This window comes from Podarcis liolepis, assembly GCF_965112155.1.
Source record: "Podarcis liolepis genome assembly, chromosome: 8".
NCBI lineage: Eukaryota > Metazoa > Chordata > Lepidosauria > Squamata > Lacertidae > Podarcis > Podarcis liolepis.
In genome coordinates, this window is record NC_139560.1 from 40,968,627 (window position 1) to 40,996,585 (window position 27,959).

General features: G+C 41.6%; 2 protein-coding genes across 7 annotated transcripts in view; one reads left to right on the top strand and one right to left on the bottom strand.

Moving 5' to 3' along the window:
• The first annotated feature begins 79 nt into the window (after positions 1 to 79).
• CEBPD (CCAAT enhancer binding protein delta) lies at positions 80 to 1,890 on the top strand. Its single transcript, XM_083518339.1, has one exon. It carries the CDS (start codon positions 367 to 369, stop codon positions 1,321 to 1,323), a length of 957 nt encoding a protein of 318 aa, XP_083374465.1. The 5' UTR covers positions 80 to 366; the 3' UTR covers positions 1,324 to 1,890.
• Positions 1,891 to 4,055: 2,165 nt separating this feature from the next.
• The window catches only part of SPIDR (scaffold protein involved in DNA repair), a 170,267-nt gene continuing 146,363 nt past the window's right edge, over positions 4,056 to 27,959 (bottom strand). For 4 of the 6 annotated variants that reach the window (XM_083518267.1, XM_083518269.1, XM_083518268.1 and 1 more), the window contains 9 exons: positions 25,697 to 25,784; positions 24,011 to 24,160; positions 23,851 to 23,910; positions 16,960 to 17,158; positions 14,677 to 14,829; positions 10,375 to 10,468; positions 8,567 to 8,681; positions 6,751 to 6,804; positions 4,056 to 4,833 (listed from right to left, as the gene is read on the bottom strand). In XM_083518267.1, the coding sequence (XP_083374393.1) occupies positions 4,702 to 4,833; positions 6,751 to 6,804; positions 8,567 to 8,681; positions 10,375 to 10,468; positions 14,677 to 14,829; positions 16,960 to 17,158; positions 23,851 to 23,910; positions 24,011 to 24,160; positions 25,697 to 25,784 (1,045 nt within the window). In that variant the 3' untranslated portion in view covers positions 4,056 to 4,701. The remainder of the gene's footprint in view (positions 4,834 to 6,750; positions 6,805 to 8,566; positions 8,682 to 10,374; positions 10,469 to 14,676; positions 14,830 to 16,959; positions 17,159 to 23,850; positions 23,911 to 24,010; positions 24,161 to 25,696; positions 25,785 to 27,959) is intronic. The other 2 variants (XR_014529451.1, XM_083518266.1) reach the window with 2 other exon arrangements.

Below are 27,959 nucleotides of genomic sequence, written 5' to 3' on the forward strand. Positions count from 1 at the left end.
CCGCCCCGCGGGGCTTCTCCAGCAACACCCTCCCGCAGTCACAAGGGCCAGGAGGTGGGGCCCGAGGTTCCTCTATAAAGGGCCGAGGCGGCACCTCGCTGCCAGGTTCATCCTGCCCCACACGCACACGTGCATCTCCGGACAGGAGGCGAAGTCCGGCGTGAAGCAGCGTCCCAAAGAGGAGCCGACGGGCGGGCGGGGGAGGCCGAAAGCAAGGTGCCTGACTCTGAGGCAAAGTCCACGCCCGGCCAGGTGCGCTGCCGCTCACACACGCGCGCGCCGCCTCCACCTGCGAGCGGGGAGAAAAAGGGCTCGAACTCGGCTCTCCGCCCGCTGCTCACTCACCTCGCGGCCCCCGGGCCCTCCATGAGCGCCGCCACCCTGGACTGCCTGGACTCGCTGTCGTGCTACAGGAGCTGGTCCTCCCTGGAGCCCGCCAATTTCTACGACGCCAAGGCGGGCGGCGCGCTGAGTCCTTCGTGCAAAGCGGGCGGCATGAGCGCCAGCGCCGAGGAGGTCTCGTCAGCAGCGCCCGGCGGCGGCGGAGGCAGCCGCGACCTGGCCGAGCTGAGCGCCGCCGCGCCGGCCATGTACGAGGACGAGAGCGCCATCGACTTTAGCTCCTACATCGACTCGATGGCGGCCGTGCCCAACCTGGAGCTGTGCAACGACGAGCTGTTCGCCGACCTCTTCAACAGCAACCACAAGGGCAGCGAGCGCGGAGGAAGCAGCGGCGGCGCCTACGGGGACTACCTGCCGCCGCCGCCTCCTCCTCCGGCTCAGCACGCGCCCGCGGGCGGCTCCTTGGCCAGCCTGCTGCACGCCAGCGTCCCGCCGGGCCCGCTGCGCGGCGCCGTCAAGCAGGAGCCCGACTGGGGCGACGAGGCGTCGGGCTCTGGCTCGCTGCTGCCCTCTCAGATCGCCACCTGCGCCCAGACCATCGTCAACCTGAGCGGGCAGCCCACGCCGCCCACCTCCCCGGAGCCTCCGGGCAGCGCCTCGCCGTCCAGCTACAGCAGCCGCTCGTCCGGGTCGTCGTCGTCGGGCGGCGGCAAAGAGCGCGCCGCCAAGAAGTGCGTGGACAGGTTCAGCCCGGAGTACCGGCAGCGGCGGGAGCGCAACAACATCGCCGTGCGCAAGAGCCGCGACAAGGCCAAGCGCCGCAACCAGGAGATGCAGCAGAAGGTGGTGGAGCTGTCGGCCGAGAACGAGCGGCTGCACAAGAAGTGCGAGCAGCTCACTAGGGACCTCACCAGCCTCAGGCACTTCTTCAAGCAGCTGCCCAGCAACCCTTTCCTGCAGGCGGCCACGGACTGTCGGTAACCGGCTGCAGAGGGAGCCGCCCCCCGGGCTGGCTCTGCCACAGACTTTGAACTTCTTCCAGAATACCTCAGAGCGAGCCGCACAGGACTGCAGCGGGGGCTGCGCGGGAGGGAGGGAGGGGGGCTGCGGGGAGGAGAGGCCTGCGGCGCCGCCACGGACTGGGCCAAAGGGCGCCTTTCCCCTCTCCGGACTTCTTCCCTGCTGAGGAAGAAGCAGCCTAAGCTACAAGGCCGGAAAGAAACGCCTCGTGAAAATGTGTTGCCTTTCACGTTTCTTTCTTCGAATATGGGCTAAGCTTGGGTCTTTTAACCACAAAACTTGCCCCAAAAAATAGGTGAAAGAAAAAGCTAAATGTCTCCTTTTATCTTCCTAAATTATTTTTGTAATGATAGTTTTCGTTTTTCTACATCTTATACGGATGCAGCTACGGTACTTTGTAAGAAGCACATGATTTGCAAATACTTTTTATTGTAAACAGCAAGAGGGGGGGAAATAGACTGAGCATGCTCAAAACTTTTATATAAATTTTTACAGCATTTCTAAAAATAAAAAAACTTTTGAATTTTACTTTTGACTTTGTATTTATTATGGTGGGGGCAGCTGCTGAGGGATGCAGCAAGAAATAGTGCTCCATGCAAGAGTTAAGTGTGCGGTTTCTTGACTTTAAGCATGTAAAAAGGCACCATGATTAATGCTGTGTTAAATGACATTTAAATGCCAGTTTTATGGTGGACAGATGCTAATAAAACAGGAGTTAAAGGGAAGGTATCCATATTGTACTCTACTCTTAATTGCAAAAACACACTGGCTGCAGATTTCTGCATCAGGGTGGGAGGTTAACCCTGCATAAGAACCAACTGTATGATCCTAACCCAGGGTTTCCTAAACTTGGGTCTCCAGCTGTTTTTGGACTACAGTTTCCATCATCCCTGACCACTGACTGCTAGCTAGGGATGATGGGAGCTGTAGTCCAAAAACAGCTGGAGACCCAAGTTTGGGAAATCCTGCCCTAACCTGTAAGAGAGAAGCTGAACTTTAAGCACACACTCAGTGCAACTGCACACACACATATATTTGGGGGGAATACATAAAGGGTTGTAGCCAATTAAGTTTTACTCAGATTACACATCTTTAAATTAATGCATGTAAGTTGTTTCTGTTCATTAATTTCAGTTTGGTCTACCAGGACTAGCATTGGATCCACATGTCAGTTTTCAAACAGATACATGTACCCCATGTTTCCTGAAAACTGCCATCTTTACATCAGAGGGCAGCATTGCAAAGTGGTAAAATCTCAGTGCAAACAGAAGGTGGTTTGGTTAGGAGATTGAATAGCTAACAGAAGTAATTTTAAGCAAAATAAAAAAATTCCTTCCAGTAGCACCTTAAAGACCAACTAAGTTAGTTCTTGGTATGAGCTTTCGTGTGCATGCACACTTCTTCAGATAATTTTAAGCAGTGATTGTAATGACGCTTGTGAAGGCAAACGAAGCCACAGAAAGATTGAACCTGTAAACAAGAACACAAATATGAGTAGTGTTAGTAGGACTTTTCCAGCTCTAAACATAACCTTGGCTTGGTTTCAAAATCTTGAACTTTAATTACCTCTTAACACAAATCATTGGGGGGAGGGGAGGGGAGGAAAGGGGGGTTTGGCCTTAATTGTTGTTGCTACAGGGCCATGCTACTGGGTTACTTCAAATGTTGACAGTATTCCGGTACAGAAAACACTTTTAGGAACTGCTGTTCAATCTGCATCCAAATAGTCATACACAATGACCACACGCATGTATTTCGTTCCGTGTTTGGGTGTTGGGAAGTCATAGTGATGGCTTCCAAGTGCACAGCAATGTGCATAGCTGTAGCTTCATCACAAGAGGGTAGCATTTAAAACATTTACATCCAACCTTTCTGTCCATCAAGGAAACCTCCCTTTCCACTGCTAAAAACAATAAAAACGTAAGCCACTTTCATTTTGTTGCCCACAGAAAATATGCACGACCTAGATTTCATACTGCTGCTTGGCTAAAAGCCCCAAATAAGGCAGAACTATTACTCGTTTTAGAATTACAAATAGGTAGGCACAAACTTGAAGTCTCTAGGCACTGTTCTGAAAAAATTGGAATTTGATAATTAAAAAACAAACAAACCTGAAGTATGCATGCTTAGGATTCAAGATCCCAATATATTATCTCTATCTCTCTCCACCTCCAATACAGAAATTCAACACCTGAGTATGCGAATGTATGCAGGGAGTTCCCTGTTCTCTGCAAAAGCAGTTCATACACATACAAGACTTTGTATCACAACTATCACAAGAAAGTCCAGCTGTTCCCAGGATTTTACCTGACATTTGCAGGATTGTGGTATTATTAACATATATTATTATCACTAGCACCTGCCCTTTACCCAGGTTGGGTTAAAACATTTCAAGTCCAATTAAAAACAGTTTAAAGCAAACTTATTTTATTTTGTTTAGTGCAAAAAAATTATTATGATTCCTTAAAGAAATAAGTGTAGATAAAATGACAATATGTTTAAAATCACAATATATCTGATATGGTTAGAAACTATTCTGAAGCCACTGTTCTTTAGTTTTTATGAACTATATAGCCCATTTATGTGAATTTGTTTTAAAGATACAACAGTTCAGTATTTATATTTAGATGATGGTTAATGCTGCACACATGCCCCTGACACCCTTCATCACCTCAGCAGGAAAAAAAGACTTATTTAACTCTTTGTAATATTTAATCAATTTTTGTAACAAATATAAATTAGCATTACTCCATGTAATATTAGACACACTGTTTCAATGCATACCATTCAGGAAAGCTTCATTAGAACATATGTTACTGGAGTAATAGCCACAGTTTATGTTAAAACGTATAGATAAGAAATTATTTTAAAATACCTCTTCAAACATGCAGAATTGATTTTTACATCTACTGGGGGAGGTGGGGAGGATAGCTTGTGAAACCCATTACAAAAAATACCTTACAGATAGATCGAGACAATTGTTAGAAAAATACATTTCGCTTCAGTGCTCCAAAATTTACTTATGGATTACCAGAAAAACATACACAGTAGAAAAAGTCCCATCACAATTAAGCATTTGCAAGTTCCACTGGTTTCAATGGCAGATGTAGAAGCACATCCATTTACCTTCTCTCATGGAAATCAATGGAAGCTGAACATGCTTAATATTGCCTGGCGCATGCCCCATGTCCACGTTCAAAAAAATAGCAGTTTCTTTTCAGAGTAATCTCTTTTTAAAATGCAGTATTTATCATGTCTGCATTACACATTATATACAAGAATAGTCCATAAATAACCATATTACAAAGTTCATAGACAGAGTAGCAGACGGTATTTCCTTTAGTTTCTTCCTGCATCTGGGAGAACAATTTCTTCCAATCCAACATAGCTAGTTGGGTGGCTGGTTACAGACTGAACATAACAATATAAAAACCCCACCTCTTTTCCCAGCACACTCTTCACTTCATAACTCTGTAATGATAAAGCACATTCATTAAAACAAACAATCTTGTACATTTTGTCCCAGTCACCAAACAGCTGAAATATACCCAGTGCAAGGTGATATCCAAAGTAAAATTTCTTGTTTTTTTCTTGCTCAAAAAGAAAAGTAGCATGCATAGACATCATTTCTGCAACTGCAAGTAGTTTTCAACTGCTTTTATGATCATGTTTTAATTGTTGTAACTAGCCTTGGTCAAGTGTGAAGGGCAGGTAAATGTTGTTGTTGTTGTTATTATTACATTCCTAATAGGTTTGAAAAACAATCACTTTGATAAACAAATGTGAATTAAAATGTGATAAATACAGTATCACAAAAATTGCTTAATCAGGCTTGCTAATCATATATACACTACCCTGGGAGTAAGTCCCACTGAATGCAATGGGACTTAATTCTGAGTAGACATGTACAGAATTGTTCTGTCTGTGTTCAATTTAAGTGAAAACCAAACTGCCTCTAGGGAACATTCCAAGCATCCAATAGAAAGGATCTTTAGACCAAAAGGTGAATCAATTAATATTTGTGTTTTCTACAGAGACAGTTGTTTTTATTGATGCTTCAATAAACTTAAACCATTATCATATAATCATAGAATCATAGAGTTGGAAGAGACCACAAGGGCCATCGAGTCCAACCCCCTGCCAAGCAGGAAACACCATCAGAGCACTCCTGACATATGGTTGTCAAGCCTCTGCTTAAAGACCTCCAAAGTAGGAGACTCCACCACACTCATGGCAGCAAATTCCACTGTCGAACAGCTCTTACTGTCAGGAAGTTCTTCCTAATGTTTAGGTGGAATCTTCTTTCTTGTAGTTTGGATCCATTGCTCCGTGTCCGCTTCTCTGGAGCAGTAGAAAACAACCTTTCTCCCTCCTCTATGTGACATCCCTTTATATATTTGAACATGGCTATCATATCACCACTTAACCTCCTCTTCTCCAGGCTAAACATGCCCAGCTCCCTTAGCCGTTCCTCATAAGGCATCATTTCCAGGCCTTTGACCCTTTTGGTTGCCCTCCTCTGGACACGTTCCAGTTTGTCAGTGTCCTTCTTGAACTGTGGTGCCCAGAACTGGACACAGTACTCCAGGTGAGGTCTGACCAGAGCAGAATACAGTGGCACTATTACTTCCCTTGATCTAGATGCTATACTCCTATTGATGCAGCCCAGAATTGCATTGGCTTTTTTAGCTGCTGCGTCACACTGTTGGCTCATGTCAAGTTTGTGGTCAACCAAGACTCCTAGATCCTTTTCACATGTACTGCTCTCAAGCCAGGTGCCACCCATCTTGTATTTGTGCCTCTCATTTTTTTGCCCAAGTGCAATACTTTACATTTCTCCCTGTTAAAATTCATCTTGTTTGTTTTGGCCCAGTTCTCTAATCTGTCAAGGTCGTTTTGAAGTGTGATCCTGTCCACTGGGGTGTTAGCCAACCCTCACAGTTTGGTGTCATCTGCAAATTTTATCAGGATGCCCTTGAGTCCATCATCCAAGTCGTTGATAAAGATGTTGAATAAGACCGGGCCCAAGACAGAACCCTGTGGCACCCCACTAGTCACTCTTCTCCAGGATGAAGAGGAACCATTGATGAGCACCCTTTGGGTTCGGTCAGTCAGCCAGTTACAAATCCACTGAGTGGTAGCATAGTCAAGACCACATTTTACCAGCTTCTTTACAAGAATATCATGGGGTACCTTGTCAAATGCCTTGCTGAAATCAAGGTAGGCTACATCCACTGCGTTCCCTTCATCTACCAGGCTTGTAATTCTGTCAATTGCCCATGTTCACTGCACCTTCATGTAACACAGCCCACTTTTAAATGTCACCCTTTTACAGCTAAATGATGCCATTTCAATTTCTTTAATCAATGTGTTTTTAAGTATACATACCCCATTCTCAGAGGGGGAGGACTCCAGGAGTGAAGAAATTGTATTTTGCAGCAGCTAATATAACACATGGAGATAAAGAAAAGAATTATGTTAAAATTTTATTTGGCCACATAAAACAACAACAGTATTTAGTAAAAGTTAAAATTGTATGCCTATAATGATCTGTCCTCTTGATTATGATAAAGCCAAACAGAAATCAGCTTATGTCCCTTAAGGTCTAAGTTTCCAACAAGTTGTATTATACGTAACATGATGATGATCCCAGTAAAAGCCCTCAAAGAAATTTCCCCACATTTAAGACCTTAGAAATTATTGCAGAAATATTATTTTAGAAAAGAGTTGCACCGTGGACATAGCTGACAGACTCAAAACTTTGTTAAATCTTGAAATTCAATAGGTGGCCTTGGGGAAGCAGCTCTATCTCATCTTAGCCTCATAAACAACCTTGTGAAGTCAGAGTGAAAGATAAAGACACATTGTAGCCTGCCCTGAGTCATCATGATACAAATGAATAATAACATTGGAGCAGAGCTTCAAATTCTTGTCCCTTCTCCCATTGGGCAAGGGTGGCTAATATGTGAGGCTCCAGATGTTGGAACACACAACTTCCATTAACCCTGACCATTGGCCCATGCTGGCCAGGAGTTGGAGATAAACAACATGTGGAGGGTTGAAGGTTACCAAACCTTGCCATAGAAATAATACTAGTCTTTGGTCCATATATACTTGGAAGTATTTCTCTAGAAATAGGAACTAACAAAGGAGCATGTGTTCCATTTGTTTCTGAAGGCCTGTAGTCCAAATTCCAAGGCTGATCACTCCACATGGCAATCCACCCATAACTCTTTACAGATCAACCAAGTTCATCTACATTATAAATGTCCCATAAAAAAGGGTTCTGAGCATTGCAATTAAAGAATATATTTATTCAGGAAAGGTTGTTCATTCCAGAAATTGGCACACAAGTCTCAATACAATCCTATTTCTCGGTAAGATATGAATTGGTAGCCTGTGTGTGTCCCCAGCCAGTGCCTGGATGCAGTCATGGGTCAGATGACACCTCATCAACTGCAACTCAGTCCTGTCAAGACAGAAGACCCTGTGGATAGGTGGTAAGGTGGTACCCAGGAACTGGGCTGCACTCCCTCTGAAAGAGCAGGTACATACAGTAATTTGGGAGTGCTCCTAGATTCATCACTGTGAAGACAGATCAAGGTGACCTCAGTGGCTTCTTTGAGTGCCCATTACCAATTTGGTTTGTGTCAGGGAACTGACATCGGAGCTAGAGGCGAAGGGAAGGCTCTCAAATGATGCTGGAGAAGGGCCCAGCAGGGAGAGAGGCAGCTCCGCAGATGGGGAAGTAAATCAGCGCAACACCAGGGATATAGAGGGGCTGATGGGGGAATCGGTGGGAGGGCTCCAGGATTCTTCACTGGACACCAGCAGGGAGAGCACGGGTCCTCTGCTACCCACGCCCACCCTGCGCAGAAGACTTCCGCGCAGAGAGAGTAGGAGGAGACTGGGTGTCAAACAACTTTTATGTTGGAAAAGATTTAAGAAACGCCCACTGACGGATTCTGCTAGTGACTGAGGCAGCCACGAAGTGAAGGGCTGCCCAGACTGAAAGGTTTAGCAAGGCAATAAAGCCTGGAGAGACGGCAACTTACGCACGAGCAACCCATACACATTACAGTTTGATATGTCAAATTTTACTGAATGTCATATTGTTATTACTTTTTTGTTAAACAGCTTATATATTAAGCTGTATTTTTTAAAGGACATAAATCTTATAACCTGTACTTTGTTCTTCTCATACCTTTACTTTTACTATGCATAGTGGTCTGGACTGGCAGTGCAGAAAGACTTCCAGGTGCATCTTGAGAACTGGTGAAGTTATGGCATCACAACATTGGTTGCAGTAGAGCAAGCCTCTGAAATACAGGGAAAGGTCCATGTTATACATGCATCCAGCACCTCATTTTTCTTTATTCCTTTGACAGTTTGAAGGTGACCAAAATCATTCTTCTTGATGTGAATTTTGATCATTTGCTGGGAGAACTAAAAGCTATCTTTCCCCCATGTTCTCTTCATGCTAATGCCAGAGAAGAAGGAATCTGAAAAGGAGAACAGGGGTAAGAGGGGAGCTTAACCTTTCCATCCTCACCAATTATCCCCCCCTATGCTCCCCCCCAGCAAGGCTCAAAGACCAAAATTAACCCAGTTTAAGGAAAAACTAATTAGGAAGGCACATACATGTAAGAGAAGCAACAGAGTTAAGTACCCCTCAATCCTACCCTGCTATTTTCTTCCAATATTCCAGCAGTAATGTCCTTAGGAAATTTTGTTCAGGGGTTATTTGTTTTTATATCTTTTTTTTAACGTGCTCTTTTGCCAAAAAAGCTCCCAGAGTGGCTTACATAAGATTACTAAAAACAAGCTGTTCCCTGCCCACAGGCTTACAATCTAAAAGACACGTGAGGGGGGGAAAGGGGGGGAGAGGGGAGGATGAAGAAGAAAGAGGCAAACAACTCAGGCACCAATTCTTCAGGTAAAGTTATATCTAGCTGAAATAGAAACAACTCCAAAAGGAGAAGCTCAGTGGACCTGGTCTCTCAGCAGAGCTGAAGGAGGAGCTATATCTTCCATGCCTCCTTATGCTACAGCCTGATGGAATGCATTGTGAACAAGGAGATTATGAGAAATCCATCCTGTGTTGTTTGTTCCCAGCAATATTCATAGAGATACAGGTTTTGTTCTTAGTTACAGCAACGATTGACAGATCCATTCCCTCTGGTTCTGTCTAACCCTATAAAATGGCATCCTGTGGCACTGGATTGCAAATGTTATGTGCTGCATGCACGAAATAGTACTTTTTGTCTCTCCCAAATATACTGCCAATCAATTTTATTGGATGGCGAAGAGAACAAAATGTCTTAGGAGATAAAATATTTCCTTTTTACTTTCTTCATGCTATTCAGTTTTATAAACTGACCCAGCTCCAAGTGGGCCCAGTCAGTGTCCATATGCAGAGGGTTTAATAGAGCCATGCTTTGCCCCCTTCACATTCCCCATCCATTCCTCTCTTCCTGAGGTCCAGAGCTTGTGTTATTTGATCAAGCGGAGGGAAGGAGATGGACAGAAATTATAGGAGACATACACATAACTCCCACTCTCTGTAACGTCCAGTCGTGCTGCTTGCATGTGCATTGGGAAGGAGGAAAGAAAGCATAGTGGGAAGTCCTCTATATCTGGGCACACTGCCTATATGGGGAAGACTCACATCCAAGTATTCTGATGCATCTTTGAGAAACAATTGGCTGGGTAATTATATTTTAAAAACCCGAGGGGTGTAACATTAAAATATGAGATATATCTCTGCACCACAACTTTTAATCCACTAGATGAAATTAAATAGAAACACCTTTGTAACATCTTGATCAAAATTTGGTAAGGCCACAAATTGCCCAACACTACATTAAGGGAACTTTTCTCCTATCCCTTTACTTCTAAATTTCCTTACAGCCTTTGGCAATGCACTCTGTCAAAAGGCTGAGACTCCCAAATATACAGTGCACAATAGGACTGCCCTTATCTGTATGTCAGTTGGCACAAGCTTGTTCTTACCTGTCTTGTGGACGCTGCTCTACTTTCCCATTGCCACATCTGTTACACGTAGGCCATGAGAAAGCAGTTCTTTCATTAACACCAGCAACAGTGCCTGGAAAAAAGAAAGGAAATGTTTCTAAAGGCTTAATAGCCATCAGAGGTGACCAAAGCTCTTGGCTTGTTATAGGATGGCTCCTTTTTCTCTGCCAAAATTAAGCATTTTTTTCATAAAGCGGGGACAGGGGGGATTTCAGGTATATGACAACCTGTTTCATTTTTGAAAATATCTTTAGATTAGCTTCACAACATCTAGAAACCATTTTTCTAATGCCATTTATTTAAAAGCCCCATCAAAGGCAATTCACATGTTTTCATACACAATACTACTTGGGGATGCCCTACCAGAAGATGTAGCAATGGCCACCAACTTGGGCAGCTTTAAAAGGGGAGTAGGCAAAATTATGGAGAATAAAGCTTCCATTGGCTACGATTCATTATGGCTGTGTACTACTTCCAGTATCAGAGACAAAATTGTTACAGAGGTTGTGTGCCACTCCTATCCCTGTTGAGTGGTAGAGGGAATCCAGGGAATTTCCAGGTGCTCACCCAGGGTCTGTGTTCCTCTTAGAATCAAGATGAGGCGGAGACTGTCATAGCTTTAAGAAATATGATTTATTCACACATTTTACACTTGAGTTTGGCTGGAGGGAGTCCTGCTCTTACAGCACGGTCATCTCAAGAGGGGCTTGTTCCCCACAGCAGTGCAGCACTGGAGTCCAACGCATTGCTCCCAGCTAGCCTGACAGAATGGTTCTGTTTTTGTTCTTCCTTCTTGTTCCCAGAACACCCTGCTAAATACACTCTTTTTCTGTCACCTCTCACACACACTTGGCAACCTCTGTCCGCCCAGGCCCAAGGATTCCTCTCTCCAACATGGGCCATCACCACCTTTTGTCATGTTAACATCTCGATCCCAGAGGAGGATTGGAAAGGAAGTTTAGCCTGTGTTTTCCATTGGGCTGGAATCTTCCCTTCAATGCTCCAAATATTAGCTAAATCCTGACATTCATTAATTTCTACTATAAACTAATAGAATCTAGTACCCCAACTTTAACAGTATGTTTCTGAATACTAGTAACGATAGACAACTGTTGTGTTCGGGCTTCTCATAAGCATTAGGCTGGCCACTGTGAGAACAGTATGCAAAACAGATGGGCCTTTGGCCTGCTTCAGCAGGGCTCTTATTATGTTCTCACCCGACAGCTTTTAAAAATTCTGTCACTATTCTACATTTCCGCATTAGAGAGCAAATGTTCTTAGTCACAATGGTTTCAATCCTATATCTGGAAAATGCCAGAGGGATGGGTGTGGAATATCAACAGATAAGATAGCTTTCTTAAAACATTTACAATGGTCTAAAACCGGGACTTACTTTTTATTTATATCCACATAATTGGAAACTGAAACCTCTAAAAAGCCCTGACATACGTGACTAGAAACATTAGGGAACCGAAGGTCAGAGAGATATTCTGGATCGCGAAGCATTGTTGCCAAGTATTATAAAGCAAATAAATTGGGCATTTTATGGGAAGGCTAGTAAAAAGATTTAGAACAATGGCGATTTGTTGATCCAAGCAGTAAACATTAAGGATGTAGCACTGTTTGTGAGCAAAACATACAAATGGATAATCTTGGGACACCTGCAAGTAAAGGGATTACAGTTGCCAAGCCTACAGTGTTTATGTCAAAGGCCAATCACCTAGTAATCCTTGTTATGTTGATTAAGAGGCACTTAATTCTATGGTAAACTAAAATGTTGGAGAATCAAAACTGGCAAAGTCATGTATACTGGAGTAGCAAGGCTGGAACACTTTATTTAAAGTGAAAAAAAGGAAAGCATCCATGTAAGACTTTTTGTTGCTTCACATCCAATCTTAGGAGCTTCCGAAACATTTTAGGGTTGACAGCTATTTCCAACTGTATGTAAAAAAAAGTAGTAATTCTCAAGGAAAGCCTGAACCACAGTGAGAAGCATCAATAGATTAAGTGCAGCAGACTGACTGGTCACATTTGCATCTCACTTTCCCTCTAGGGAACTCAAGCTGGCATATATTGGTTTTCCCAAACTTATCCTTGCATTGATCCTGTCAAATAAGTAATACCTCTGAGATGACATTATGAGATAACACAATTATGTCTGGTGACATAATGAGGTCACCAAACCCCACTCCCTAATTAAGCTGAATTCCTGAGCATGGATTTGAATTCCGACCCAAGCCAAGCACTCTAGCTGCTCCATCACGCTGGTGACTAAGCCAATGTTTCAATTAGGTAATACAGGCAGTAAGTTTGAAATAGGGTGCAAAGCTACCTAAACAAGTGAATCAATTATCATTATTCAGAAATACGAGGGGCAGAGGCCACTGTTTCATACACACATCAATATTAAGTGAATGTAATAAAACATTGTGAAATGGGAGCTTTTGCTGTACAGAAGAGGGAAAAACATCAACTGAAAGCAAGTGCTATACTGTAACTGCAGCCATTTACTGTAGCTTTACTTACATCCAACCAGCTAGGTGATGCTGCAGAGTATTGTACTCAAAAGTGACACAGCTCCCAAACAGACATTCAATGATTAACAACTGCTGATGTTATAGGCCTCCTTTCATGGGCATCACCAGGATATTTTTTTGGGGGGGGGCAGAACCGACACGATTGGTCAGTTAAATATTTATATTGTTTTACTTGATTTACTTGATTGTTTTACTGTATTTGTCCTGTACTGTATATGGGGCAGGCCTGCTCACCTGATCTGAAATAGTAGCAGGAGAAAAGGCTTTTGTGACTCTCAGCCCATTTTAGGCCTATACCTGGTGGAAGAGCCTAGCAGGAGCCACTATTTATTCCCTATTGACCCAAATGTTCCAGAGCTTAAGGGTGAGCAGCAACAGCATCACTACCTGCTGGTTCTCTCTGTAAACTTCCTTCATGGTGAAGGGATGCAAGGAGGGGAAAACATAATTATTCCTCCCTCTACTGCGCTGCTCTGTCTAAGGATTTAGCAGTGAAAGATGGGTTCGAAATGAAAGCAGAAAGGCAAAGGAGAGAAATATATTATTTCCCCCTACCTCTGCTCTTCCCATACCTGTTAAGAGACGGGGAAGAATGTGGGAAAGGAAATTCTTCCATCTCTGCCCTGTCCCCTTGAACACACGGGTGAAGAGGAGCATTCGTCACTGCACTGTGACTCTGCTTGCAAGTAGTGATTAAAGTCTACTATGTTGCATAGCTACCTGAAGCTTTTCTCCTTGTTAGGAGATTGCCAAATGGAGAAGAGAGCAATGTCCCTGGTAAAGTTTGTCCAGACATCACTAGGAACATTGAAGTGAAACATGTACTTCTTTAGTAAAGTACTCAACCTTTTGCAAAAGAAATTGGTAAGAGAGATCTAAATGAGGGATTCCACCAGCTGCTCCCAGGACTTAGCCCAAGAAAAATAGCTGGCACACACATGCCCTTAGAAGATGCAACTGGAAAAATGCCTACGTTTGTAGGGAACAAACAGATTAAATAACTGAGGGAATGTTTGCCACCTTCACAACCTGCGATATCACACAGGGGCTGCACTTCTGTAAAGGTGGGCAATGTTGATGCCTTTGGGTGGTTCAATCCCTATTGCTGACTTGAGATCAAATTCTGTTATAAATTGCCATGGATTAGTAGAGTACAGGTAAGGGCTAGGGTTATGAACAAAGTAGCTGGTATGCTAAGTGTTACAGGGGAAAACAAATTAGAAATAGTAATGGAGCAAACATTCTACAAAGTACAAGTACCCATCTATAAACTGACCTTCATTTTAAGAAATACTGCAAAAGTTTATATAAACCCAGTTCATATAAACCTGAATTTAGATCTATATAAATGTAATATCTGCTAATAATGCCACAAAAGGGCTACAGTGAGGTATCTTTCAATTTATCCCAATAGCATACACCATTTTTCATTGCTGTTTTATTATTCCATACACCACCTAAAAAGTACTAGTGAGTTGTAGTGCTAGCAAGTTGGACTAGGACTGAGGGGGGACCCAGTTTAAAATCTCAACAAAGCTACGAAGTGATGCTGGGCAATCCTGAGCCTATCACATACACTCCCACCTAACATGCATCACGGGGTTGCTGGAAATTTAAGATGGGGAGAAGCCATGCAAACTGCCCTAAGCTTTTTGGAGGAAGGGCAAGATAAAACACAATGAAATTAAAGTTTCCAGTACGCAAGAAAGACTGATCAACTTTGCTTTGGGAAAAGCTTACTAACCTCTTACAGTACAAATGGAATTGACTTGGGTTGCAGAATCCAGCTCATCTAGTTTGACAGGACCAGTCAGTTCAGTGATGTCAGCACCAACAGCCTTATACAAAAGGGGCCTTTGTAACAAGAGAACGGTACGTTCAATGCAAATAATCCTACCTGCCAACAAAGACATTTTGATATGTTACAGTAACAAGGAAAAAGGTGACCATGTTAATTGTCTGGGCCAATAAAGACAACATTCCCAGCCAGTCTTTCACAGAGCTTGATTTGGTCCACTTTACTCACAAACTCTGAAATGAAGCACATGCTATGCCCTTGCTAAAGCAGCTTCCAGTCCAAACTATCTTATGTGTCAATTATTTAAAGGGGAGAAAATCTAAGTGGCTTGAGATTGCTTGTGGGATCTCTCTCTCTCTCTCTCTCTCTCTCTCTCTCTCTCTCTCTCTCGTGGTGCCAAGCTGTTCTGAGGCTAGACATGTTGCACTTTGCTCTCAAAAGCAGGAGACAGGAGGGCCAAACCTTTGCTCAGCAGAGTGTCACGTGGATGATTCAATGGGTCTGGATGCATGAAAGGAGTCTTTTGTAAGTAGGTCAGTGGCTCAAATGCAACAGAGGTTCACAATGACCAAAGGTCATAATCATCTAATGAAAAACTTACCCTAAGCATGAGCACAATCCAATTCTATTTTTTTCCAGCACAACCATTGATACTATGTTAGCCATTCTAGGTGGGAAGAAAGGGACAGTGGTCATTATTGGGCACTGTATTAAGAGGACCGCAGGAGGGACCACAGTAGTGGTTAGAGGGGTGGACTAGGACCTGGGAGATCAGGGTTCAAATCCCCACTTGGCCACAAAGTTGGCTGGGTGACCTTGGGCCAGTCACTGCCTCTCGTCCTAACCTTCTTCACAGTGTTGTTGTGGGGATTAAATGGGGAGGGGGAGAACCAGGTATACCACTTTAGGCTGCTTGAATGAAAGGTGGGATATAACAAAATGAAACCAACATTATGTGTGCAGCAACGTAAGTAGTTATCAAAGTAGACAGGAGATCTCACACCAGTGCATCTTTCTTTCAACTGCCTTCTCAATAACTACACTAATGTGGTGTGCAAGACATAACTCTCACTTTGGCAAATGTATCTTGATTACATATACATAAATGTATCCCAACAACAACTTGCTATGTACAGCAATGCTACCTGAAGAGGCTAAAGTAGAGGCAAGAATGAGAAACAGGAGTACTCCACGGATTCTATTGATATACCAATTCCACTGAGCGACTCCCTCCCTCCTTCACATGCCAGCATCCATTCCATCAGGATGTGGCAGAGGGAGAGAGATAGGAATCAAGACCACTCCACTGAATCTGCTGTGAGACCAGTTTCGTTTTCTTTCCATTCCAGCTGGTCATTATACCTACTGTACTCTGCTGTTTTGTGACCTTGTGCCCAAGTTCACTTATTTTGTTTCTTTCCTTCTCATCCCTTTTCCCTTTTGCGCTGCATCTTTTAGGGCCAAATTACACACTAGGTTTTGGGACGCGGGTGGCGCTGTGGGTAAAACCTCAGCGCCTAGGACTTGCCGATCATATGGTCGGCGGTTCGAATCCCCGCGGCGGGGTGAGCTCCCGTCGTTCGGTCCCAGCTCCTGCCCACCTAGCAGTTCGAAAGCACTTCTAAGTGCAAGTAGATAAATAGGTACTGCTTTATAGCGGGAAGGTAAACGGCGTTTCCGTGTGCTGCGCTGGTGCTGGCTCGCCAGAGCAGCTTCGTCACGCTGGCCACGTGACCCGGAAGTGTCTCCGGACAGCGCTGGCCCCCGGCCTCTTAAGCGAGATGGGCGCGCAACCCCAGTCGGTCACGACTGGCCTATACGGGCAGGGGTACCTTTACCTTTACACACTAGGTTTAAGGTGCAGCATGCAGCTACATTGATGGTTTTTCTTTCAGGAATTACTGGTGCAGTGGGGTGATTGTTTTTGGGATTGTTAAAAGAGAGAGCAAGAAAAGCATTTTAGCAATAATTAATGAACAACATAAAAATGGCATCCAAGAATTACAGTGAATGGCTACAAATGGCCCCATTTACAGCATTGTGCCATGCTCACTGGTGTGGACAGATCATATTTATTTATTAAATTTGTATACCACCCTTGTGGGAAGTCAATTGCAGATAGCAGTAGGAGCCACCCTAGACACTCATTAGGCTGTAATTTGCAATGGCACGAGGAAGCTTATGAATCTTATTTAAGATTTATCTGTCTCCACTTGTGCTGGAGCTTACCATTTCCACATAGAGCATCTTTGAAGAAAACTGCACATGGGGATGTGTTCTTCAGTGCCTCCATTACTTCTACACTGATCACACATGATGAAGCAATATAAACTGGCAGAGTTTTTGGAGTTCCAGCCCCACTTTGCAGGGAGAAAGTAGTCACAAACAGCCAAAATTGCCTTTGGCTTGAAGGAGTGCTGCCTGTTACCTAGAATTTGAAAGAAAAAGCATAAGTAATACATTAAAATTTAACAAAGCATTACTTTTTCTCTCCAGGATTAGATCAAAACTATTAATCAGTTCAGTGGGTATAATCCACAGTTTAGCAGGTAGCATTTAAACCTTTAATTCTGAAGGCTGAATTTTATAATACTTAACGTGATATAGATCTTGGTTCTGTTTTGCTGTGTCACAATAGTACAGCAAAGGACTGAGTATAAGACTCACAGTATGTATGTAATTCTCTATTATGAAAACCAATTTTTTAATTTTATTTTTAAGACTCAAAGTATCACTGTATGCATAGGGACAGCATCAATTACCACCACTACTGCCTTCAGACTGCAGGGAAGTCCTTATGTGGCATTACTATATAGTGGTACCTCAGGTTAAGTAGTTAATTCGTTCCGGAGGTCTGTTCTTAACCTGAAACTGTTCTTAACCTGAAGCACCACTTTAGCTAATGGGGCCTCCTGCTGCTGCTGCGCCGCTGGCGCACGATTTCTGTTCTCATTCTGAAGCAAAGTTCTTAACCTGAAGCACTATTTCTGGGTTAGCGGAGTCTGTAACCTGAAGCATATGTAACCTGAAGCGTATGTAACCCGAGGTACTACTGTACGTAACCAGAGGTACCACTGTACTAAAAGGACAGCATTTGCTTTCACACCCGAAGCTATTATACAACCTTGAACCAGCACATGATTGCAATAAACTGTAGTTGTTTGAAGTCCTATGGACAGTGCCTGATTTACGTATAAGCTAAACAAGCTATAGCTTAGGGCCCCACTCTCTTGGGGGCCCCCCAAAAATTTAAAGGAAAAAAGCAACTGGATGTACATTTCCAAAATATAAGATAAAAACAAATAAAATAAAACCTATATACAGCAACAGTGTTTTGTGTTGTGTAGGCTCCTATGATGTAAGTAATGGGCCCCGCCTGCTATATAAAGGGCCCCATTACCTTCAGTAGCTTAGGGCCTCATCAAACCTAAATCTGACCCTGCCTATGGAACAGAACTGCATGAACCTTGCCTTGCCACAGATTGCTGCTTAACTGTTGTAGCATAAATCTTAGCAGCTGAACTGGCAGCTAAGACAGAAGGATAAACATTTTCCTTTTCCAGAGGGGTAGCCTGCTACTTGAAACCAGTGAATTACAATCCATGAAGAAGTTCAGTGCTGTCGCTTGTAGAATGAATTAGGACAAATGGTTTTTCTTTTTTAAAAAGCACGCTACATGTATTGATTGGCTTTGGAATTTCAGGATGTCAATGTTATCAATGTGCATGACTACTGTTAACATAATTATCACCAACTGTATTTTCCTGAAGGGTCTGGCAACTTCTGTTTCAGTGTATCTGAAGAAGTGTGCATGCACACGAAAGCTCATACCAAGAACTTACTTAGTTGGTCTTTAAGGTGCTACTGGAAGGAATTTTTTTATTTTGACTGTGGCAGACCAACACGGCTACCTATCTGTAACTGTATTTTCCTGCTTTTCATTATCTTTTGACCTCATTGTCTACAATTTCCCCCTGCCCAGCATACCTAAAACTCAAGGCAAAACTTCTGATAAAGTGGGCTGTAGCCCATAAAAGCTTACATAATAATGCATTTGTTATTCTTGAAGGTGCCACAATGGTCCACACCGTGTGAAATCGCTTCAAGATGCTTCATAGGAAGCAGCTCCTAAATGAAATAAGTAAATGTTTCCTTGTAATGTTTTCCTTGCCTGCACTAGGGCTTTCAAACGTATTACCTGAGCATTTCTTTACTAATCAACTAAAAAAAGCACTTCTTATTCATGATGTCAGATTATGACTTTGACCTAGTTCATTTAAAGAAATCTACAACTTTACATTTTTCCCCTCTGAATAAGAAAAACACCAGAAGCATTATTATTAAGCTGCGTAATATGCTCCACTCCCTTGGTAAAAACTGCAGTTGGTATGAACCTAGAATCTTTCCTCTTGGATAAATGTCAACATTTTTCAAGGATGCATTTAAACCAGATGATTCATAAAAGATAATGGGAGAAACAAATACATCTACCCAAACAACATAAATATCCTGCTCAGAACAGTGGGGAAAACAAGCTAAAGGTACAGGATACAAAAACAAATGAACTCGTAGTAAAAGTGCCTACCCTTTGGGTTGACACTGGAAGTAGTTCCAGCTCAAAACTAGGACATTTAATTATTTTACTGGAAAAATATATAGCTAATGCAATTTGATTAAATTTGTCTGTAGTTTTTATAACTTTTTCATGTTTATCACTAAACTGCCTAGGGGCTGAATCCAATCATGGAAGGATGGCTCCTATCTCTAGCAGCAGCTTTCATGAATAGAAGGCATGGGGAGATTTTCACTGATTCTCTCTTCCTTTTGTAGACCCCCAAATCCCCCCACCCACTAAAAAAAATAAATCTAATCTGCCCTTGGAAGCCCTTTGGAGCAGTGTTAGAAGTTCTGGAGATTCTGGAGAAAGGGGGAATCACTGAACTTTGCCTTTCCCCACTTCTGTTCACAGAAACCTCCACTAGAACAAAAAGCCTTCTGGGAGGAGTCACATAACCCCAAATGTCTTCACTGTTTCTGCAAAATGGCGTCTTGTAAGCATCTACATAATACTACCATAAGTGTTTACATAATGTTACAGACTGAAAATATCAATGCAGTTACTGATTTATTTATTTTAACCCAAAATATAAATGAACACTTGAGGAGCTCTTCGGTCCTATACCATCAGTGCTAATGGCAAAAACAGTCATACTATTCCCTGAATTTATACCCTATATTCCCTATAAGGAAAACATGGTTCTCCAGCTCCTCCATTCTCCATGGGACAAGTTAGGCTGAGAGACAGGCTACCCAATGAGCTTCATGATTGAGTGGGGATTTGAATCCAGGCCTCCACAATACCAGTCTGATACTATTCACAGAAACCTTATAGCTGCCTCTGGGCTCCTTTAGGACCCAAGTAGTTTACTAGAAATATGGTGTGTGTATATATTAATAAGCAAAGGTTACTGAAGTAAGTATGCTTAGGTAAAAGCATACAACGTTGTTTTATTTTTCTCTCTCATTTGCAGCTTGTTACAATGAAGTATTTGTACTTTTAAAGAATAAAACAGTATTGTCTGGGAAACAACAGATTTGCAACACTCTAAAAGGCTAAAAAAATATTGTGGCAAATGCTTTGGTGGCCAGAATAAGTTGATTAGTCTTTAAAGTGACACAATAATATTATTTTGCCTCCTTTTTGTTGATATTTCTACCCTTCTGGAAGTTGTAGAGTTAAGGTTTCATTCGGATGTCACCACTTATATAAATATTTATTTTTTTAAAAAAACCATATACCCATCTAATGATTTATTTAATAGCTGCATAGCAGAGAGGTTGGAAAATATTAATGACAAAATATTTGGCTAAAGATACGGCAATTTATTAAATTCAGTTTTGCTATTGTTCTTAAAAAAAACTTTTATATTTCATACCCAGAACTTACTTTCCATAACTACAGATTTTAAAAGTTAATTGAAAGACTCAGGGTTTTTTTTGCTTTTTAAAAAAGAATCACATGGAGAAACATTAAAAATCTGAAACTCTAACCTTTAGATTCTGACCAATGGGACAGTCAGCCAAAAAGTAAATAACAATAAATCATTTTAATACCATCATCTTTCTGTTTCTGTGTCAATTTGTTCTGAACAGAAAGGACAAAACAGACAAAACAGCAGCAGGATTGAGTTATGCGACAGTACAGCTCCCCGAAGCACAGATGGAATATATTTCCTTATTTTCCTTTTGTACCATAATACTTATTTTGAATAGTAATAATAAAAATGGCCATGTTTCCATTTCTCACTTCACATTAAGTGAAGTTCTGGAGAGTTCTAGTTCAAAGAGCTATACTGAACAACACTGGTGATTAAAAATAAAATAAAAATCTTATCATTGTTAAGCACAAAACTTATTTTAGAAATAAAATGCATAAAATCATACAGGGTTCATACAGGGGTTTCTCTCTCTTTCTCTGTGTGTGTTCTGAAAAAGTTAGTCAACAAGAGAAAACCAAACTAAGCCAAGGTCTTCACCTTCATATTTTATGATGCACTAGACTTGTGCGAAGGACGAATCTTTACTGGCAAAGACTGAAGCAGTAAACAAGTTTCAGCCATGGCATTTTGTTTCCAAAATGTTTACAAGAGGTAAGTTCCTTTTTTATCTTCACAGCTGCAAAATCAAACTCTTTTGGTTCTTTCAAATCATTCTTGAAGATTTAAACACTGGATTGTGGCTATAAAACACTATATCTAGAATTATCACTTATTAAAGACATCTGGGGTGAATTACTTGAGTAGCTATGATATCTTTTCAACATATCTGCCCAGGGATAAGGAAGCATCCAGTAAACACTGAGCTGAAATTAGAAGTGGAAACCAATTTAAACAGAGCTTGCTGGTGTCTTGAGTCTCTGGATGTTAACTCCCTCCAAATGTGAGGCCCATGTATCCAGAAGGCATACAAATTTATTTGAGAGCAGAGCACAACCAGCTTGAAGCAATGTCGGGGCATGCGACTTGCCAACAATTAATTTGTTGGGTAACACACAAGATTTATTTTTTTAAAAAAGAATTTTCTATTATAAAAAAGACCAATTCAATCTTTGGAGTTAGCCCTTCAACAACATATAATGGCTTTAAGACAATTAATCATGCATCGCTTAAGTTAAAAGAAAGGGACTCAGCCTAAGTTAGGAAGTGGACTATTTCTAATCATTTACCTGAACTTTCTAGAGTTACATCCAAAATGACAAGTTTCAGATTTTGTTCATGTTTAACTGGATTTTAATTTAATGGGCCATTTTACATGTATTTTTATGCGTTGTTAGCCACCCAATAAGAGACATCCATTGGCAGGGTTGCTCTGTACTGCAGCTGCAAACCTCTCCCCCCCCCCCAGCAAGTGCCCACTATCTAATATAGAAATGTTAAGTGAGGGGGAAACACCAGGACTTGTAGGACTATTGCAGAAGAAGAGAAAAACAACAACATGCCTGGATTGTTAAGAGACAGAGGGAGGGGCAGGTGAAATATGGCTCAGTCGTATGCAGTTTTTGTAATGCAATTTTTAGGTGTAGGAACTTTAGTCATCGCTCCTATAATTATATAACAGTGCTTGTTTTGTTCCCCAAATATAAATCTGATGTCAGATTTATGCATCTCAGGGTGGTTTCGGCAATAGCAAATGCCCCAATTCATACCATAGTAAAAATTTCTCTCCAATCTGCCAATCTTTTTGTAATCGACCCATTTGCAAGGCTATAGCCTCAACTGTCCAAATCACAGGTCAACAACCCCTGGCCTGCATTCACTCCTTAAATGCATGCTGGGACTGTTGGGAAAAGTGCTTTAACCTCCCACCCGTAGCACTCCTCATCCACCTTTTGCTGATGCTTCCGCACTCTTTTTCAGTACAAGTTAGGGTCCCTGCAGGTACACCCACCTTCCATCTATTTTTTATTCCCTACAACCCGTATATATACTATTAGCTGAATTGCAAATGCTTTGGTAAACTTCTTTCTTTATATCAGGAGCACGATACTGTGGCCCTCCTGATATTACTGGACTACAGCTTCCATCATCCCTGACCTTGCTGACTAGGGCAGAAAGCGGCTGGAATCTAATTAACAGCTGAAAGGGCAAAGGTTAATACAGTGGTACCTTGTGAAACTTAACCCATTCCAGGAGTCCGTTCGACTCTTGAAACTATTTGAAAACCAAGGCGCGGCTTCCGATTGGCAAGCGGAAGCCGTGTTGGATGTTTGGCTTCCGAAAAATGTTCGTAAAGCGGAACACTTACTTCTGGGTTAGTGGCGTCCAGGAGCCAAGCCAAGGTACCACTGTATAAGAATGTAAGAAGGGCCTGTTGGAAGAGGCCCAAAGTCCACCTGCTCCAGTACTCTGTTCTGTGGTTAACCAGATGTCCATGGGTTTCCCATTTCTGCTCTATAGACAGCCGGCAGTCAGGCCAAATCCCGTGAGGCAGAATCACATCATAGGTAATCAGGGACAGCCAATGTGGTGCCTCCAGAAGTTGCTGAACTGCAACACTCAGCATCTCTTACGCTGGGTGGTACTGATAGGAGCTGTAGAAACCTGTTATTCTGATTGTTATTGAATGGCATCAGTTACCTGTTGCTTGCTTTAAACAGTGCAAATGTATGCGCTCTCAAAGAATTTGGATAAATTCTGTCTCCTTTCCACTAACTGGAAACAGTATCCCCCTGCTCAAGGTTGCAAAATGATATCCAAAAAAGACTAAAAAGAGAGAGAGGAGCCATCTACATGTACAGTGGTACCTCGGGTTACAGATGCTTCAGGTTACAGACTCCGCTAACCCAGAATAGTACCTCAGGTTAAGAACTTTGCTTCAGGATGATAACAGAAATCGTGCTCTGGCAGCGCAGCGGCAGCAGGAGGCCCCATTAGCTAAAGTGGTACCTCAGGTTAAGAACAGTTTCAGGTTAAGAACGGACCTCCAGAATGAATTAAATTCTTAACCCAAGGTACCGCTGTATATATTGTTTGGACCAGCTATGTTTAAACAGAAATGTTTTGTTAGTTTGCAAAGACACAAACCTCTAAAACCAACTAACCAGCCCACTCAAAGAATTACCTGCAGTCTTCGATGTACAACATGTGCCCAAAAGCTGCAACACTGATGTGAGCCAACCATCTGAAATGCAATTAAAATGTAAGCAAAATGCATAATTTCAAACATGTTAATATGCTAATAAATATGCCACTTGTAAAACCTGTGATGACAACAAGAATACCTGAAGAATTTCCTCGAGATTGTGCAAGGCTGGTGGGAAATACAAATCTGAAATTTGTTCTTCGCCGTCATCTATATCAATTTGTCTTTGGTCCGGTTGAGCAGCAATAATGTAACAGAAACTAGGAGCAGGCAGGTTAGCAGTAATCTGCTGAAAATTAAGCAATCAAAATAGGCATAGTCAAAAATGTGAATGCTCTACATTAAACTTATTTACTTGGTGAAGTAAAGTAGTGAAAATGATTGGGAATGGCACATTTGATTTAGGGAAACTTTTTCTTAAGGCATGGTTAATCGTAGCTTGTCCTCCAAATGCCAGAAGGCTGACCCTTTTGGCATAATCTGGAACAATATATCATTTATACATTCCTGAGTGGATACACCCATGAATCTATGTCACAAGAAAACATAGCTAAGCACAATCAACAATCAAAAAATCTTTTTTTTGTCATGGTAGTCACGGATGAAACGGATTCCATTATTTTCATGCCTTTCGATGATTTCTATGACATTTGAGAATTTTAGCACGTGGGTGAATTTGACAATAAACAGATGAAGTCGCATCACTGAGAAACATGAATGCTGCCAAATTAAATCTTAAGCAGCGAGAGAATAATAGGGAACATGAAGCAACGTGACTCTCTCCCCTTGTTATGATGAGAACAAATCTTTTTTGTTTCAGGAGAATATCCACTATTTATACAGATTATAGATCAATGTGTTTATCTCTCGTTTAGTGCTATAGAAGTAATACATTATTCATTTTGGGAGTCATTGCCTGAGAGTTACTAAAAACATAAATAAATTAGGATTAATGAAAACAGCTGTTTAGCTATTAATCCCTGTCCCTGACTTGCTCACAAAATGTCAGCCCGGGACTGGATTTCTTCCTGTTTCTCGTTGATACGCTGGGTTCTGATGACTCACAGATCCTTCCAGGAAGAAACAATAAATTAACATAAAGATTTAAATTTAGAAGGAGAAGAATGTGTACTGTACGGACACATTTGTGTTGCTGAAAATGATGGACATGAACAAATATATATAGAAACTGGCAGCGATTAAAAATAGCTCCTAGGATTGCTTATGACATCCCTGGCTCAAAGAAGAGCTAGCAAAGTGTTGGAGAACACTATCTACAATATGGGAAGACACAAATTCTAAATCTTGTTTCAGCTTCAGCTCTCTACCTTCATCTGTAACACAGGCTAAACAGTAGTACTGGCCTACGTGTCAAACACTTGAAATGTGCTACGCAAATGCTAGGCATTATGATAATGTAAACACAGCTGCAGCAGAGGGAGAGGAGGGAAGATCTACTCTAATGGCTCCATTTGGCTCTCACTAGCCCTAAACCATTTCAGTGCCAGTCAGTTCTTTGTAACTGATGCTTGAGTTTGTTGTTTTCCTCTTCCAGCCTCATTCCTTTTTCCTTCTGTGTCATGTCTTTAGATTATAAGCATGAGGGCAGGGACTGTCTGAGTTTTTGCTGATATAGAAACTACTTTGGAAGCCTTTTTGGATGAAAAGGGGGATGGGGAGGAGTGATACAAGAAAGAAAGAAAGAAAGAAAGAAAGAAAGAAAGAAAGAAAGAGGGAGGTAATTAAAAGTTACTGCCTTTTGAAAGCACTACTTGAAACGAAGAACAAATGAAAAGGAAAGGAGGAGTCTGAAAGAGCAGCTTACCATTTCACTCTCTTGACTTTGACCATGAACTTTTACAGGCAATAATGGTGGCCATAAACTGTCTATTAGGCTAAAAAGTCCCGGCACTCTTTGAAGAAAAGAAGAAAACAAAAAACAGAACAAAACAAAACAGACAACACACAAACATGGTGAAATTTAGCTTTACAATGCTGTATTACGATGCTTTAAAATGCTATATTCAGATAACTTCAATAATTTGAAACACCACAAAACCAAATTCCTGCCATATTGAACATTGCATTCTAGATTTTAATTTCCCTAATGGAATTCCATTTTGCTGTTACAAGGGGGAGGGGGGAATTGACTGCTGCTTTTAAAAAAGTTGAATAAGCTAATTTAATTCTAGTGCTATCTACATATTTATAATATTATTATTGGATATTATTTCTTAGGCAAAGAAATAGTATCTACTACCTAGGGTTAAGAAATTGTCTCCATTTGTAGACACTAACTATTAACAATATAGAAGAGGAACATATATATGAACAAACTGTGTTGAAACTGCCCAAGTTTCAGAATGAGCTTGTGTATGATACAACAACTTGTTACACAGTAATATGATCTGAGCCCATAGTACACAAAGCATTCTCTCATCATACTCTTTTTTTTTTTAAGGAAGTAAAAGCCCAAACCAGTTGTCATGCACTTTCATAAAATTAAAATTATATGTATGCTGGAAAATACAATCTTACAGGTCTGATGAGTTGTGCTAGGTGCTCTTTTTGCTAATATCAGAAGCTGAATCTTGCTAGAGATATCTTGGGCATTGGGACGTGGTAGACTAAAAAGGAATGGGAGAAGAAAACCAAGGGAATAGTTGACAGAGAAGCCGGCCCCAAAGTGTGTGAAGTAAACAGAAGAATAAGGAGAAGTATAAGAACCAAATACATAGCTAATCAGATTCATTTTTTGCAATTTCTATAAAGAAGAACAATGCCAGTCAGGCAACTTATGTGATTCTTTCCCATGCCAGCACCACCAACTACAGAGCGGGGCAATGATAACATGGGAAGGATAATAGAATTCATCCAATCTACCAGCGCTGGCTGTAGGGAAGAAGAATGTCTAGGACAACAGGCCTTGGCAAAGAGGTAGAGCATGTTAAATGTAAAAAGTGTTTGAAGTAGATATACAGTAGAAAACAACAGTGTGCCAATGCAGAGATTAAAGGTCAGGATCATTGCATTAGCATAGCAAAAGGAGGCATAATTCAGAATTCCCCCTGCTGAAATAACTGAAGTGGTAAAAAAAGGCAGGATGGAAGGCTAGCAAACTGATGCAAAAACCTAACAAGAGATTACTAGCCTTTAAAAAAAAGAGGTTTATCAGTAGATACAAAGATGAAAGCAGTAGTTCTTAAGAGTCGCCAACTTTGGGAGGAGAAAAAAAAGGGAAAGGTGGTGGTATGTCTGTGAAAAAGTAGAGATAAAGGTTTTTCCCAAATTGACTGAGAAATGGGAAGGGGGAAGAGCTCCACATTTACAGTGTACAGCTAGAGACATTGACTCAGGAGGAAATGTCAAGAGATATGGGACTAATGAAAGATGAAGATAAGTATGTTGCAAAAGAGACAGAGGAGAGATGGAAAGGCCACCAAAACAGAATAATTCCATGGAAACACAATGATGGCAAGTAGTGATATGTTCCTGGCAATACAAGAGTTAATTGGCAAGTTCCAGGGCTAAACTCCACTCAAGTGGAGTTGGAGCCCTAATGTTGTTACAACTCCCCTGTGATCCATGAATGAAGGACGGCTTATAAATTTAGTTAATAAATAAAATAAATAATGTGATCAGTGGAATTGGAAGGGGCACACCTCTGGCGAGCTAGTATTTAATCTCTGTGGATTACTGCTGATTCAAAGTATGTATCATCAGGAAAACACAAGACTATTGTGCTCATATTGCTTATGGGCTTACAACTCTTGGGCACTACACAGCAAATAAAACAGTCTGGGATAAGGATGACAAATCAAGGGAAAGATGGGTTTTAATTGTTTTTAAGACGTAAGGTTTTAATGACAGAGCCTCTATTCAGTGGGAGATTTTACCTAAATTGCTAGGAATCACTGAGGACTGGTTCTAGTTCTTTTCCTACACAGAATGACAGAAACCTGACAAATTCTGAAAGATAGAATTCAGCACATTGCTCTCTTTTCCTAGTTTTATCACCATCTCTCATTAGTCACCCTTTGTTAGGCAGCGACAAAGTATTCAGGTTAAGGTAGCAGAGCTCAGGGAAG

Coding starts and splice junctions, on each gene's coding strand:
- CEBPD (XM_083518339.1), top strand. CDS start 367: ATGAGCGCCGCCACCCTGGACTGCCTGGACTCGCTGTCGTGCTACAGG.